Genomic DNA, 13,682 nt, shown 5'->3' with positions numbered 1-13,682 from the left:
TAAAATAAAATATTACTATATATGATAAACACAAGAAGCACAAGAAAAAAAAGTAACACACGAAAAAGATACCTATTTTTTGCAAAGTCTTTCTTTTGGAAGAAAAATTGAACGCGTGCGGGCTATGTGTGTGTATGTGTGAAGCATGATGTATGTAAACAAAAATAATATTAATATTAATAATTATAATAAAAATAATAAACCTATGTAATAATTAAATGTGTGCAAAGAGAAAAAATGTCGCGAGTGCGATTCGAGAGGCTCACGAAAAAAAATGAGAGAGAAATACAATTTATCATCTCATTTTTTGAAATCGTGGTCTAGATATTTCGCGATGTAGCGAGATAATGACGATCGAGCGGAAAAGGATCGTCGAGGAAGAAACGAAGCTTCAAATGGCACTATTTGGCGCTGGCAGCCAAAAGCAAAAAAAACAGGAAAAAATAACGACAAACAAACAAAAGAGCTTGTTCATTTTAAGGGCAGATATCCGATCGCGCGAGCTACGCAAGCGATAATGATAATTATCGTTATGAAAACGAATAAAAAAAAAAATTATCAAATATTTCAACATCTATAATAATAAATTGTAATGCCTATTTATAACGTAAGTTTTTGAATGTAATTCAGCAACTTTCAACGCGAAAAAATAATTGTTCGCAGCTATTTAAAAACTCGATTGAGTGTCTATATATTATAAACCTTATACAACCGGATTTTAAAAAAATCGCGCAGACGTGAGACGCCGTCCACAATTAATAAAAAAAAAAGAAGAATGAATTTTAATTGTAACAATGAGCACAAAAATAAACGCGCGACTTTGTAGCGCGGATTTTTTCTTAAAAATATCATCCGAATAAAAAAATCATTCCGAGCTCATCGATGCACCTATTATAATCTAATAGTGATTAGTCGAGTGTTTGTGTTGCCGTAAACAACAGCACAAAAATTCATTGATATAAACTCCACCGTAACAATTAATTTTTAATTATACCTAAGAAAAATCAATTTAGTTCCTCTTCTTTGTGTAACAAACCTAAAAAAAAGAAAGAAAATTAAAAATCCCATCCATAAACGTGAATATCGAATTTCTACAATAACTTGCTATATAAATATTACTTAAAAACTAATTGAAGTTCACTATTTTTAATGTCAGTAAGTTACGTGGTGTTAAATGAGGAAAAAACAAACATAATAATGAAAGCGTGTTAACAACACAAACTGTACAACTCACTATTCGTTAATAAAAAAAATAACACAGGTGCCTTCGAGTTAAATTCAACATGAAGAAATATCTAACGTCTGCGGTTAAAAAATACATTTTTTTCTCCAACTCTCATCGACTTGCATAAAAAAATTGACTAAGCTGAGAATGATAATTAAGACTAAAAAGCTTGCGAACTCTTGAAAATTTCATGGATCATCGTTAAAAGAAAAACGAAAGACGTTTATGAAATTAGATAAAGAGCAAAAAAACATTCACGAAACAGCCCTGGAATTATTGACGAAAGTCTGGGAAACTTTTCAAGAACACAAATGCGATAAATATTTTCGTTCGTGTTTTGCGCTAAAAAAATTGTTGGTATACTCGACACACATATACATTTTAGCCTAACGCGTAAATAACGTAATCTTTTGACTGTGCGATTTTGATTGATGTAACCTTTTGAACGAGCATACAATAATTTTGTGGTACAAGAGATTCTCTTTTAACGTAAGTAGGTAGCATACAAATTTTTTAGCTCAATGAACTCTAATGAATAATCAAGTACAACGTGTTTTGTTTTCGACAAATAACTGTGTTGACAATACCAATTATACTTTTTGGAGTGATTAGTAGTTGAAAAAAATTTTTGACCTTGTCTAGAACGACGAGATTATAAAATAGTTTATACCTCCGATATAAACTACTTTTAACATTTAACTGAATATAAATCTGATCTTTGTATAGATATAATAGTAAATTTATTATATGAAAAGTTACTAGACTTTTTCCTGTTCTTGATTTTGAAATTTTAGAGAAAATTTTTTAATCTTCGAATAAAGTTCTTCGATAAAAATTATTACATTTCGAATAATTGTTGCTCGCGATTTTCAAGGTGAAAGTTTCCTCTTGCGTTAAATTTACCTGATTGAAAAATCTCGAGAGGGGGTACAAAAGTTTTGCATATATTGTACGCACTTTTAGGCAACCATATAATCTGATGTTTGGTTTAAAGTTTTCGAAACTACATGTGATACGATATTATTGTTGACTTCGTGGAAGCAATTCGAAGTTTTCAGATATAGTAGAGCTAAATCTTTAATTTTCGTTTACTGTTATCATAAAATTGAGTATAGATAATTGTAGAAGTATGAAATAATATTTATAAATGAAAATATAAATACATTGTGTAAAATGAGTATACGTAGATAATATAATGTAATAAACTGGGGTCTAATATGTATGAGCGAAAAAATTGATATATTTACCGTATAATAGCATATTAGAAGTTGTTTTCGTTTTGTATATCTACTTGAGTTGACTAATTTTAAGTAGAATCTAATTTTCGCTTCTGAAGAACGAAAAATTTTAAATTATTAGATGATATATCTAGAGTGATTCATTTCGAAATTATGTATATTATAGAAGGTTGCCTAAAAGTTTGAACAAAATATAAAACTATTTACTCCCCTCGGAAAAAAAGAAAAAAATGAGGAAAAAATTGATTGCGAAACCCTTTAGACAATACAGCATATTAGTAGAATTTGTATAATAATATTCCAAGATGTGGTCGTCGCACACGAGACTTTTCTAGTTGCATCGCGCATTGAAAAGAAATACTTTGGCATATGAAAAGGTATATATTATATACATAATTATATATTATATAGATGATAAAGTTAAACTGTTGTTATTATTCATTAAAATATCGCGTTTTATTATTATATTGTACCAAGTTTTTTCATAAAAAAAATTAAACATCTTTTAAAAATATGTATTTACAATGAAAAAAAACGAAAAAAAAAGAGACGATCAAAATACTCCTAAATAAGAATAACGTCGGCTAATTTGAGACTTACTCGCATCACCTTTAAGAAAATAAAACGTAAACTATCAAAAACTCGGTTAATAAATGCGCTAGATTTAAACCGTCGTTTTTACGTATAGTTTATACTGTGTAGATCGTGACGACTTCTAAATATCATTTCTCGAATTTAATAAAAAAAATAAAAATAAATTTCTAAAGCATACGTGGCATTTTCATAATCAGATTAGATATTCTCGCGTCATTGAAAAAAATCATCGTGCAAATAAAATATATATTTTATAAAAGCTTTGGTAAGTAATCGAAAAAAAAAGCTTGAGAACATTTTATTCTCTATATGTTTCAAATGTGACGGAATTCCATAATTTTTTTAAGATAACGAAAAAATGAATAAAATAAATATGCTAACTTTTACCTATCGTGTTTTTTCTGACGAATATTTAGAAGTGTAAGGTAAAAAATTTACCAAACTACAACATTGTTTCGCGACTAAGAGCATTTGGTAATGTTTGACTGTTAAATGTTGGCTTCCAAACTGTAACACTGCAAACATACAAAAAAAAGACAAAGATATCTACACTGGACTCGAAAATCATTTTGAAACATTTGCAATTGTATGCCCGAAAAATTGACAGCATTGTACACGTAACAAATTTAAACCATACCGTTAATCTATAAGATGCAAAACAAAGACTTTTGAAAAAAAAAACCAATTTTTGGCATTAAAAATAACTATTGCGCTACGCAGCTTTGATCTTTTTCAAACAAGTTACCTTTTTTGTATATTATATATGAATCAATGCGAAAATGAAAAAATATTCAAACGTCTAGCAAAAAAAGCCTAATGTTAAGGTCTACAAAGGAGGAAAAAGTACGAGATTGAATGTAAAGAGACGAAGATTGAAATGGCATTGATGGATAAAAAAAAAATGAGAAAAGCCAAGTGCAGGCGCGTCATTGTATATCGCGGTGGTAGAGTTACGAGTTAATCAAAACGTCGCAAGCGTTGCGTAAAAGCAAAGGAAGATCTCTACCCTGGAGTTTATGAGCGCGAATATATTGTATAAGATTTATTATAACGAGAAAGCGTCGTGAGGTTCGAACAAAAATATTATACGAATACATGAATAGATAGCATGACGCGGAGGTTGACGATAATAATAATAAAAAATAAAAAAACAGAATCACTAGTTCGGGATGGAGAAAATTAAATGCAACAGGCGCATAAATATATGGACATGTTGTTGAAAGGCAGAGAGAAAAAAATATTATATAACTAGCGGTGACGAAGCGAGGGTTAAATAATAATAATAATAATAAAAAGAAAAAAGAAGAGGGAAATATAATGTAGTAAAACGAGAACGTGAATGGGATGTGCGTGGGGCAAAATCCTTTTCAAAGTGTCATTGATTACACTTACTAAGTCTTCCATTATTCGTACGTTAATGTTTAAAAAAGATATGAATGTGCGTATGCATATATTTATACATACATATATCGGCACATTATATATGTATATATAAAAAAAAAAAATTTTAAAATGAATTGAAGAGTAATTTGCGACGTGTAAAAACAATACAGATGAAAACTATATGCGGGGGATCCATCGTATCGATTAACTATTATAAAACGAAAAACAAACTATTACCTGCAAACGTAAGGTGAAATATTTATTGATAATAACGATATTTATATGTATGATAATGTATTCACGTGCAGCTACAAGCGACGATGTGTTAAATGAATCGCGAATTTTGAAAGAAAAATGGAAACAAAATGAAAATAATGAAAAAAAAACGATCAAAAAGTTGAGGCGAGATTCTCCGAGCGACTATACTCGATCTTTTTCCATGTATTATTGTTCTATACGTAAATTCTAGTAGACGTATTGTTCCCATGGTGACATGAAAAAAAATCAAACAATAATTATTGTTGTTGTTGTTGAATTCGACATTTTTAAAAAGGTTTATCTCAAAATGTTTCTTAAATAATAATTCACGATATTAAACGGAAAACGATTGTAACTTTTGAACGCTTTTTGATTCTAATTGTATTTTAACTAGATGTTAAGACAGAAAAAATTTTTAGATGGATTTTCATTAAAAAAACATTATCGATTTAAACTCCAGTGAATAATAACAATGATTGTTGTTGATAAAATCAATATACTGTTCGTATACCGCGTAATCGAAGATAAAAGTATTAAAAATATTCTCCGTATGATCTCAATTAATTATGGTCAATTTTCAAAACTATTGCAATTATTAAATAAATAACTTGAAGCTACAAGAGTGATGTAAAAACGTTGTCAATCTAAACCAATTCACACGATTTTTCGTTTTTATACAAATGCATTAAAAATAACCCAAACAAAGTTTACCCATCAAAGATTCCATAAAAATTCAAATCAATCAAAATTGAAAAATGCAGCAGATGTAAAGCATTCTTATTATTTCGAGAAAAGAAGATAGTAAATTCAATTCTCGAGAAACTCGCCTGATACTTAAGGGAAAAAAATTCACTGATTTTATGAAATTCAAAGATATTTTCCGGCTACGTGTAAACGTTTTGCAAAAAAAGCCATTTCATACAACAGAAGAATAAAAATGTTTTCATTCGGCTTTGAGTTTGAAATATAAAAATATTAATGCAAACTCACGTATTTCTCATCGCAAAAATGAACAATTTTAAATTCGCGTGTTGGCTCTTTTCTTTGCGGTAGACAAGCAGAGTAAACCTTCGGCAAATATTCGTGGATATATTAAAAAACTTTTATTCGAAACAAGTGTCAAAGTTTCATCGAACATCAAAGTTTTTCTCAACTTTTACGGATAAACCAAAATAAAAAAAAACACCCTTGGTTTATCATGTATGCTGAGTTAATCTAAAATCAAAGAAAAAAAACCATATCACTTTTTATACTTCGTGCCCTTGGATACGTATTTAAAGATATTTTACCTTTAACTTATTTAAATAATAATGAAATGACTGAAATATTGCCGGTGGAATTTTACAATATTTGTAATAAAACTTCAAGCCGAAGGTAAACTCGTGTTTTAAAATCAAGCACTTAATTTGAACGCAATAGATTGAAATCATCAAAAAATGTCATCGTGAAAGAAAAAGAGAGAGAATGAAGTATCGAGTGAATGCTGAATGTATGAAAAAGTTAACTTGATTTTCAATTGGTTTTTTTCTATCTGTGAACGATCATTTCTTACTGCATTCGTTTCTATGATCGTCGCTCTTATTGATACGAAACTAAACGATAATAATAACCAAATGACATATTCCTCGATCTACAATATACAATTTTTCGATTTTTCAATTAATTGAATTATTCAGCGTCGCGCAAAAGACTGCAAAAGATATTATAATTATCGACGAACACGATAAATCATAAAAGACAGATATATTGTGTAAATTGAAATAATCTTAGAGCGTGACTATTATAGGTTTCTCAATTTGTACATATTAACAAAGGTAATGGCGATGATTTAAGAAAAATATAGTAACGATATGAGAACTTATTATAATTATGCAAAAATATTCAAGTGATCATATACGGACACGGTGTAACGAACAAAAAAAAATACATAATGTAGTCTAACAAATGTTTTATTGTAAAATTTTTGTTAGTTTACTCGTGATTACGAAGATTAGGCAGTGTAATAAAGCAAAATTACTGTACCAGAAACGAAAAATAATAAACACAATCTTGATAATACTGTTCAATAAAATAAAATAAAAACGACATCGGGGAGCAAAAATAATTTGATATTTGAAAAATTTAAAATAGTACCTTCAATGCTGGATAACGAATGAAAAACGATAATACATAGAGGGCCTGATGAGTTTAGTGTTTTGAATGAATGCAAAATGAGAAACATCTTAAAAATCATACTCACTCGCGCCTGCTGAAAAAATTAATTAATCAAAACGTACGACACGTTGTGTTATTGTACACAAAATTACTGTAATTTACTCATCAATCGTAAGGCTTCAAATAGCTTTAATGAAAAACAAACTTAAGCGGGATCGTGAATTCCTATAAGTATACATTTAAAAGTGTAAAAAAATATTGAGATCTATTGTATAGCAATAAAATAATGTATTACAAGTGTCACTTAAAATGGTATTCATTCATTTTGTCGTTCACTAAAATTACCTATCCAAAAAAATTCGTTTTGAACAAGCTGTTATTTATAAAAATGTATTCTTTATTACAAGTTATTCAAAATACAATATTGAAGATAGTACGTTTCGAGCCCTATCTAGAGTAGTCATGATGGTGACGTTTTTATAAACTAGTCGTTCACCAATTCAATATAGAAAAAAAAACATTGATAAAAAGTTGTACACGATACAAAAGTGAAGTATCTTCAAATTAAAATAATTAAAAAAATTGTTAACTAATTTCCTATGCTGACTAAAAATGTCTGTACATTTTTTGTTATCAAAAATACATACTCGTTAAAAATGCTTTTATCTTAGTTATGTCCAACAACAATCAATTCGATTTAAATCGAATCTAAAAATTAGTCAACTAACTTGATTGGCAAGCCTCTAACTATGATAGCAGCAGAAGTCATGTACTGTCTACAAATATCTTTTGATTTTGAAACTGCTACTAACATATCGTTTTCATGTTTTATTTCGTTACGCTGATCTTTTTTGAATTCTAAAACAGAAAGATGAATATTCAATGCAAGGTAAGCAAAACATTAAATTATATTGAATATATAATTTTACCAATTACTCCTTTGCTCCATGCTGATAGATTGACATCAGACCAAGATCTTTTAGCAGCAGAGGTAATCCAACTGCTAATGAACTCAGCAGTCATTTTATCAATATCAGCATCTGTTACTTCCCACAACATTCCCAGTATACAAGGACTACAGCCCATTAGGTATTGATTTGAAATTCCATAGGCAGGTAATCTACCGCCAACAGGTAGAAGTTTGATACTGCCACATCCAAATAATAATACTGATGCTAGGACTCTCATTCTTTCTATTTCTTCACCTCTTAAAAATTGAATACCACTGCCATGCCCATTATACCTAAATTTATAAAAATAAATATAAAGATTTAGTACAAATTACATGTACTGTTGTTATCATTATAAATTTAGTATAAACTTACATCAGGACATTATAATTTGTTAAGGCGTTTTTGAAAAAGTTCAAATCTGGTTTTATACCATACAGTCCTTCCCATTTTGGTAACCAATAGTCAATGAATAACTTCATTCTTATTTCCATTTTTTTCAAATCTAAGGAGGGATTCACAACAAATGTTCCCAAGTTTTTGGACACTTTGATAATTTTGTAACCATCTACTATAGTACTTTTATGCTGTTTATATAACGCATATGCAAGATGAAGTGATGGAAATCTTGTAACTGGCTGATGTTTCAACAATTTCAGCGATTCAAAAGATATGTGATCTAAACACTATTGAAATTAAAGTTAAAAAACATCTTACATAAATAAATACGTATAAGAGCACTTACTTCATCTAAGATTAAAACTAGTGGCTTTCTTTTAGCTGTTTTCAAAATTTCCATTACTTTTGTTTTAGCAACAATTGATAAAATAACATTTTTTGCAAATTTAGTTTGAGTTGGTAAAACATATTTGACTGCTTTTTCTATTTCATAATTCTCTAAATAACACGCTCCAGTAGCAATTTTCTTCAAAAGCCATCTAGTTCTTCCAGAAATTTCTTTACTGAAAATATAAAACATATTCATCACTTGGTCATTTAAAAGTTATTTAAATTATAGTTTATGATTATTACATACATAGACGAATCTGCTATAAGCTTATCAATCATGTTATGTATATCTTTGACTAAATCCAAATGTTCTATATAGTCTGCCTGAAATAAAATTCTCCATTCTCTCAGCCAAGAATTTTCTACCTCTGAAATGGCACTCTAAAAAAATTTTAAAATCATTAGAATACAATTGGAAAGTTTTTATGAGTAAAAAGTAAAATTGAATTACAATCATTTGTTCATTCTGTTTTTTACGCATTTTCCAGTATTGTTCATTGTTGTTATATGCTGCTGTCAAGTCTGATTTGTTATTATTTAACAATGACTCTATTTCTTTCCGTATGTCGTATGATGAAACAGGTTTCGGTTTAGGCAGCGTTATACAAATAGGATGGGTAGCATTCTGGCCCGTTGGAAGGACTACAAGATGAATACCATGCATTGGCTTTAAATCATACATAAATTCAGCAGGCTGTATTCTGTGCTTTATTTCTGTTAAGTGCTCATGTTCAGCTGTTATTTGTAGTACATACCATTCTAAAATTATAATTCATTAGAAATTATTCACAATGTAGAAATGTTCAATTTTGTTTGATTTGAATTTCAACCTGCAGGAAGCTGTCGAAGAGTGGGCAGTATTGTTTTAGGATTTGTATTTGCATTGAGATGATTGATGTCCAAATCTTTTGGATCTAAATTAAAAACTCTTGACTCTTGCAGAATGTTAAGCCTCAATTCGGATTTGATATTTCTGTACAATATTTGTTGACGTAAACATGACGCATGCGATGCTATGAGATGACAGCACGCTTCCAATTCTTTGCCACTCTGCAAGCGTTACAACAATTAATTTAAAAGCTACCCTAGCAACAAAAGGATCACAGCTGCAATGCACAAAATGTCACTGGCACTGCTTGCGCACACGAGTTGAGAAAAAGAGTTCTTACCGCCAAACAAGTGGTGGCCAGCATTTTGCATATGGATGAGTTCTCGACAACAGCCAGATTCTGCTCCTGGCTGGAGAAGTACTGCCTCATTTGCGTCTCGAGCTTCTTGGCTGTCATGCTCGCTCTCGTTCTCTTTCTGCTCTTCTCCCAAGAGTGCCTCTTGTCGGCACCGATGAAGTTGTTGAGCATCTCATCCAAGCGCTGGGGCGAGGAGAACTCCTGGCGCTGCTGCTCCTTGCCGATGACATTGTCCTTGGTCGGGAGTATAAACTCACTCTTGAAATCGTGAATCGTATTACGATGCTGGCATGGCAGCTCGCGCAGCACACAGATGCCATCAGCCGGCGACGAAGACATATCCTTCGGGCAGTGTAGCTGTTGTTGTTGCTGCTGCTGCTGCATTTAGTGTTGTTGTTGTCGTCGGCCCCGCAATTTCGAATTCACTGGCCCTCGTCGCGTTGAAAACGATGCTTTCTCCGATTGGTCGGCTGCTATTGCTGCTGCTGCTGCTGCTGCTGTCGCTGCTGCCGCTGCTGTTGTTGTTGTTGTTGTTCTGCAGCTGTCGTGCCCCCGATGGCTCCACGGATCTTGTCGTCGTCGTCGTCGCGTTCTATGTGTTTTGTAAATCAATAATAAAATAAGCACTGATAAGCATGACGCACTGACACGCGCTTAAAAACTCGTTGTTGACAAACACTGCACATGCTTGACCATTTGGCGGTTGCCGTCGAACTTTTTTGAAATTGAAATGAACGGCAACAGCCAACAGCCGTACGAGTGCGCGTCGGCAGCAGCCGCGCCATCGATCGCTGCGCGCGCCGCAGGCCGCAGCACGACGACTAGATATATTGCCTCCGTCAACGAGCGACATCTCGCAGCCCCCCGAAAGAGGCAGATGGGTGGCGCGCGTATATTTAACATTATATATAGTGTAGGCGCTGAGGGGGGTTCGAATGCATCGGAAGGTCTATGTTTCTACGTATTTGGACACGCTGAATCCGAATTTTCAACTCTCACCTCGTACAGATGGTCGAGTAATTCGTTACAAACAAATTAATTGTTTATACGGCTATAACTCCTAAACTATTGAATTTTTACGAAAACAATTTTTTTTAATTTAATTGTACGCAAAAAGACAAAAATTTCTTTTTTTTATTCGTCTTGATACGACCACGGGGATGTTGTTATAATTCCTTTGAGTTTATCGACAATATCACAGACAGAAAAGCCGAAATTTCAATATTTTTTTATTTACAAACTAAAGACTTTAATTAAAAACCGCTTCGGTATTTCGATACACAAGGATTTCTGCTTTCTCCAGACATTTTTTGTTTATTTTTTTACTGCACGTTAAACTAATTACAAGTACTTTTACCAATCAACTTTAACATGTAAAGTATACGGGCGGTTGCTTTGTTTTGCCTCCAGGCACATCAGCTGGTCGATTTTTGACCGTCACTGACGACTGTGAAAAAGCCCTATACTGCTGCAAAACGATTTTTCTTTACACCATCAACTGAACAGTATAACAATTACGACGTTTCCATTTTTTTTTCTCAAAATCTCTGTGAATTTAAACATCTTGGAAGGTAATCTTCAAGTTCTCAATTGTAAAAATGAAAATTGTAATTGTTTATTATAATTTATGTAATTGATGAAAATGTAATTGTTTATTATAATTTTATAAAAAAGTGACCGAAGCACGTTCATAGCTGTCCGGATACTTGAACAATTATATTCATGAAATTATTTATTCAATATGATCGATGACTACAAATTGGTTTTCATAAAATAAATTCTTTTCAAAATATAAATCTCATCTCAGACAAACAATTCAAAACATACAGCCTCAATGGCTGGAGAATGGAGAAAAATCTATACTTTATCTCAATTTTATGCAGTGAAAAGATATTAGTCATATATGATTCAGTTCAAAATTTATAAACCAGTGCAATTTTTATGAAAAAATAAAGTTTCAATGAATTTTAAAAATTCAAGTAATTATTTCAAGTTTTACTGTTTGACGATATGTAATGTTTTATAATAAAAATTAAAAACAATTACTTGAGTAGGACCAAATTGCAATGTGATTATAGTATGTCCGCGCTAAAGCGCGCAATTTTGAAATGAAAATTAAAAATATTTAGCAACACAATTTACTATATGTAGCTCATATCAAATTAAAGGTCTTCGATTCGAGATTATGTAATTTACAACATTTTTCATGAAGCTAATTAATTTTTGTTTGAAACTAATGAGTTTATAGTAAAAGTAGATCAAAGAACATCCTCTAATTTTTTCTAATTTTCGGAGATAATTTTATATTATTCGAAAAACTTGGAAAATCTAATTTACCAAATTCTTTATAAAAAGTTTCGTAAAAGCTTGAGGGTGTTCATAAATAAAATTTGAGAAGATTTAGTTTTATTAATTTTTGCTCCGAATTCAATGGCCTTTCTGATCCCTTTGTGGTTAAAAACAAAAAAAAAAAACAATAAACAATAAAATTTACATGATACATCTCTAATACATCAACAATTTTATTTCATGTGTTTACAAGTAAATACAAACTTGAGCGATAAAGGAAATAATAATTGAGCCTTTAAGCGATTGTAAAAAAATAAGCAAACGAAAATTTCTACATTTTTCAAACAAAAATTATTAATATACAAATAATATAGATACATCTTAAGGGGACATTCACATTGAAAATGGGAAAAAAAATCTGTAAAAAATTTAAAAAAATCATTCATAATTTTTTTACGGGGGTGAACTCATTCCGAAAATATCGTTTTTTCACAATATTTCAGAAAAAATCGTGCCGAAATTGTAAAAAAAGAAAATATCAACTTTTTAGAGGTTTGTCGTCTAGAATTATACCTCACGAATAGAGCCTGGTTTGAAAAATTTCATTATATTTTGCAAAAGTTGCTAAAGACTGGGCACCAGTCATAACAAAGATTTCATCAAATTTCATCCGTGCCAAAAAGTGTTACTTATGGCACTTTTATCGAAAATTACTATATTACAACACTGGTATTTGCATATAACTAAACAATTGCAAGCTAATGAATGACCAATCACAACGCTCATAAACTGCTTACGCTAAAAACCTCATCATTCTTATAGGGTAGGATAATATATTTCATCTCTATGATTCAATAATGATAGTGAATAATTTTCTGCCGTAATTAATTATAAAAAAATAAACTGAAACAGCTATTTATTTGGCCTTTAATAGGTACAAACATAATTAGCAATCGGTATCAGTTCATTTTTTTATGGTCCATATTTGTTACTATCGGCATTGACGTAATTTTACAATTATATTATTAATTTTGAGATTTTCAACATTTTTAAATATTATTTGCGATCAATCGAGTCACATTCCATGGGATGATAAAACGGTTGCCTAAAAAAATGTAATCATAATCGTGAATAATTAAACACATTTTAATTTTTTTGAATGCAAAATAGCTGGTTATTTGTACTTTTACCTTCCGCACCTACGTAAATAGTGAAATTTTTTATTTTGCCGCACTTATAATTAATCTTATCCACGAAATATAAGTTAAAAATTGCCTCTTGTGCGAATACAGAACGATCTAAGCATGTTTTAATGTAAATAATGTCAACAAACAATGTGCTCTGTTAATTCTGTTTCATGTACTTTCAAAACTTTTGAACATCTTTCACGTTCGAGTTCTGAAAACGAATCACTCACGAGTTCTGCTGAGCTATTATCGTGATCAGCACTGAGCGCAATTCAGCCTCGAGACCGAGCGTGAATCACGCTCGAGCCTCGTCGAGCTAATTTCGCCATTATCACTGAGTACGATTCACACTTATCTTGGTGTGACTCTCACAATATCCAGCCAAAATTCAGTACTCAGTCTTTTTTAAAAAGAATTAAATGGTACAG

General features: G+C 31.0%; 1 protein-coding gene across 1 annotated transcript; it reads right to left on the bottom strand.

The window, feature by feature from the left end:
- Positions 1 to 7,231: 7,231 nt before the first annotated feature.
- Positions 7,232 to 10,574, bottom strand: LOC106649267 (separin). The gene is made up of 8 exons (XM_014366576.2): positions 9,761 to 10,574; positions 9,422 to 9,641; positions 9,043 to 9,350; positions 8,839 to 8,972; positions 8,548 to 8,764; positions 8,178 to 8,488; positions 7,782 to 8,095; positions 7,232 to 7,710 (listed from the first exon to the last, which is right to left on the bottom strand). Exons 1-8 carry the CDS (start codon positions 10,160 to 10,162, stop codon positions 7,568 to 7,570), a joined length of 2,049 nt encoding a protein of 682 aa, XP_014222062.1. The 5' UTR covers positions 10,163 to 10,574; the 3' UTR covers positions 7,232 to 7,567.
- Positions 10,575 to 13,682: the final 3,108 nt, after the last annotated feature.

The sequence above is a fragment of the Trichogramma pretiosum genome, unplaced genomic scaffold (assembly GCF_000599845.2).
Source record: "Trichogramma pretiosum strain Unisexual culture from Peru unplaced genomic scaffold, Tpre_2.0 scaffold17, whole genome shotgun sequence".
NCBI classification, from domain to species: Eukaryota; Metazoa; Arthropoda; class Insecta; order Hymenoptera; family Trichogrammatidae; genus Trichogramma; species Trichogramma pretiosum.
The sequence above is the reverse complement of the archived record's forward strand: the minus strand, read 5'-3'. Positions and strand labels throughout refer to the sequence as shown.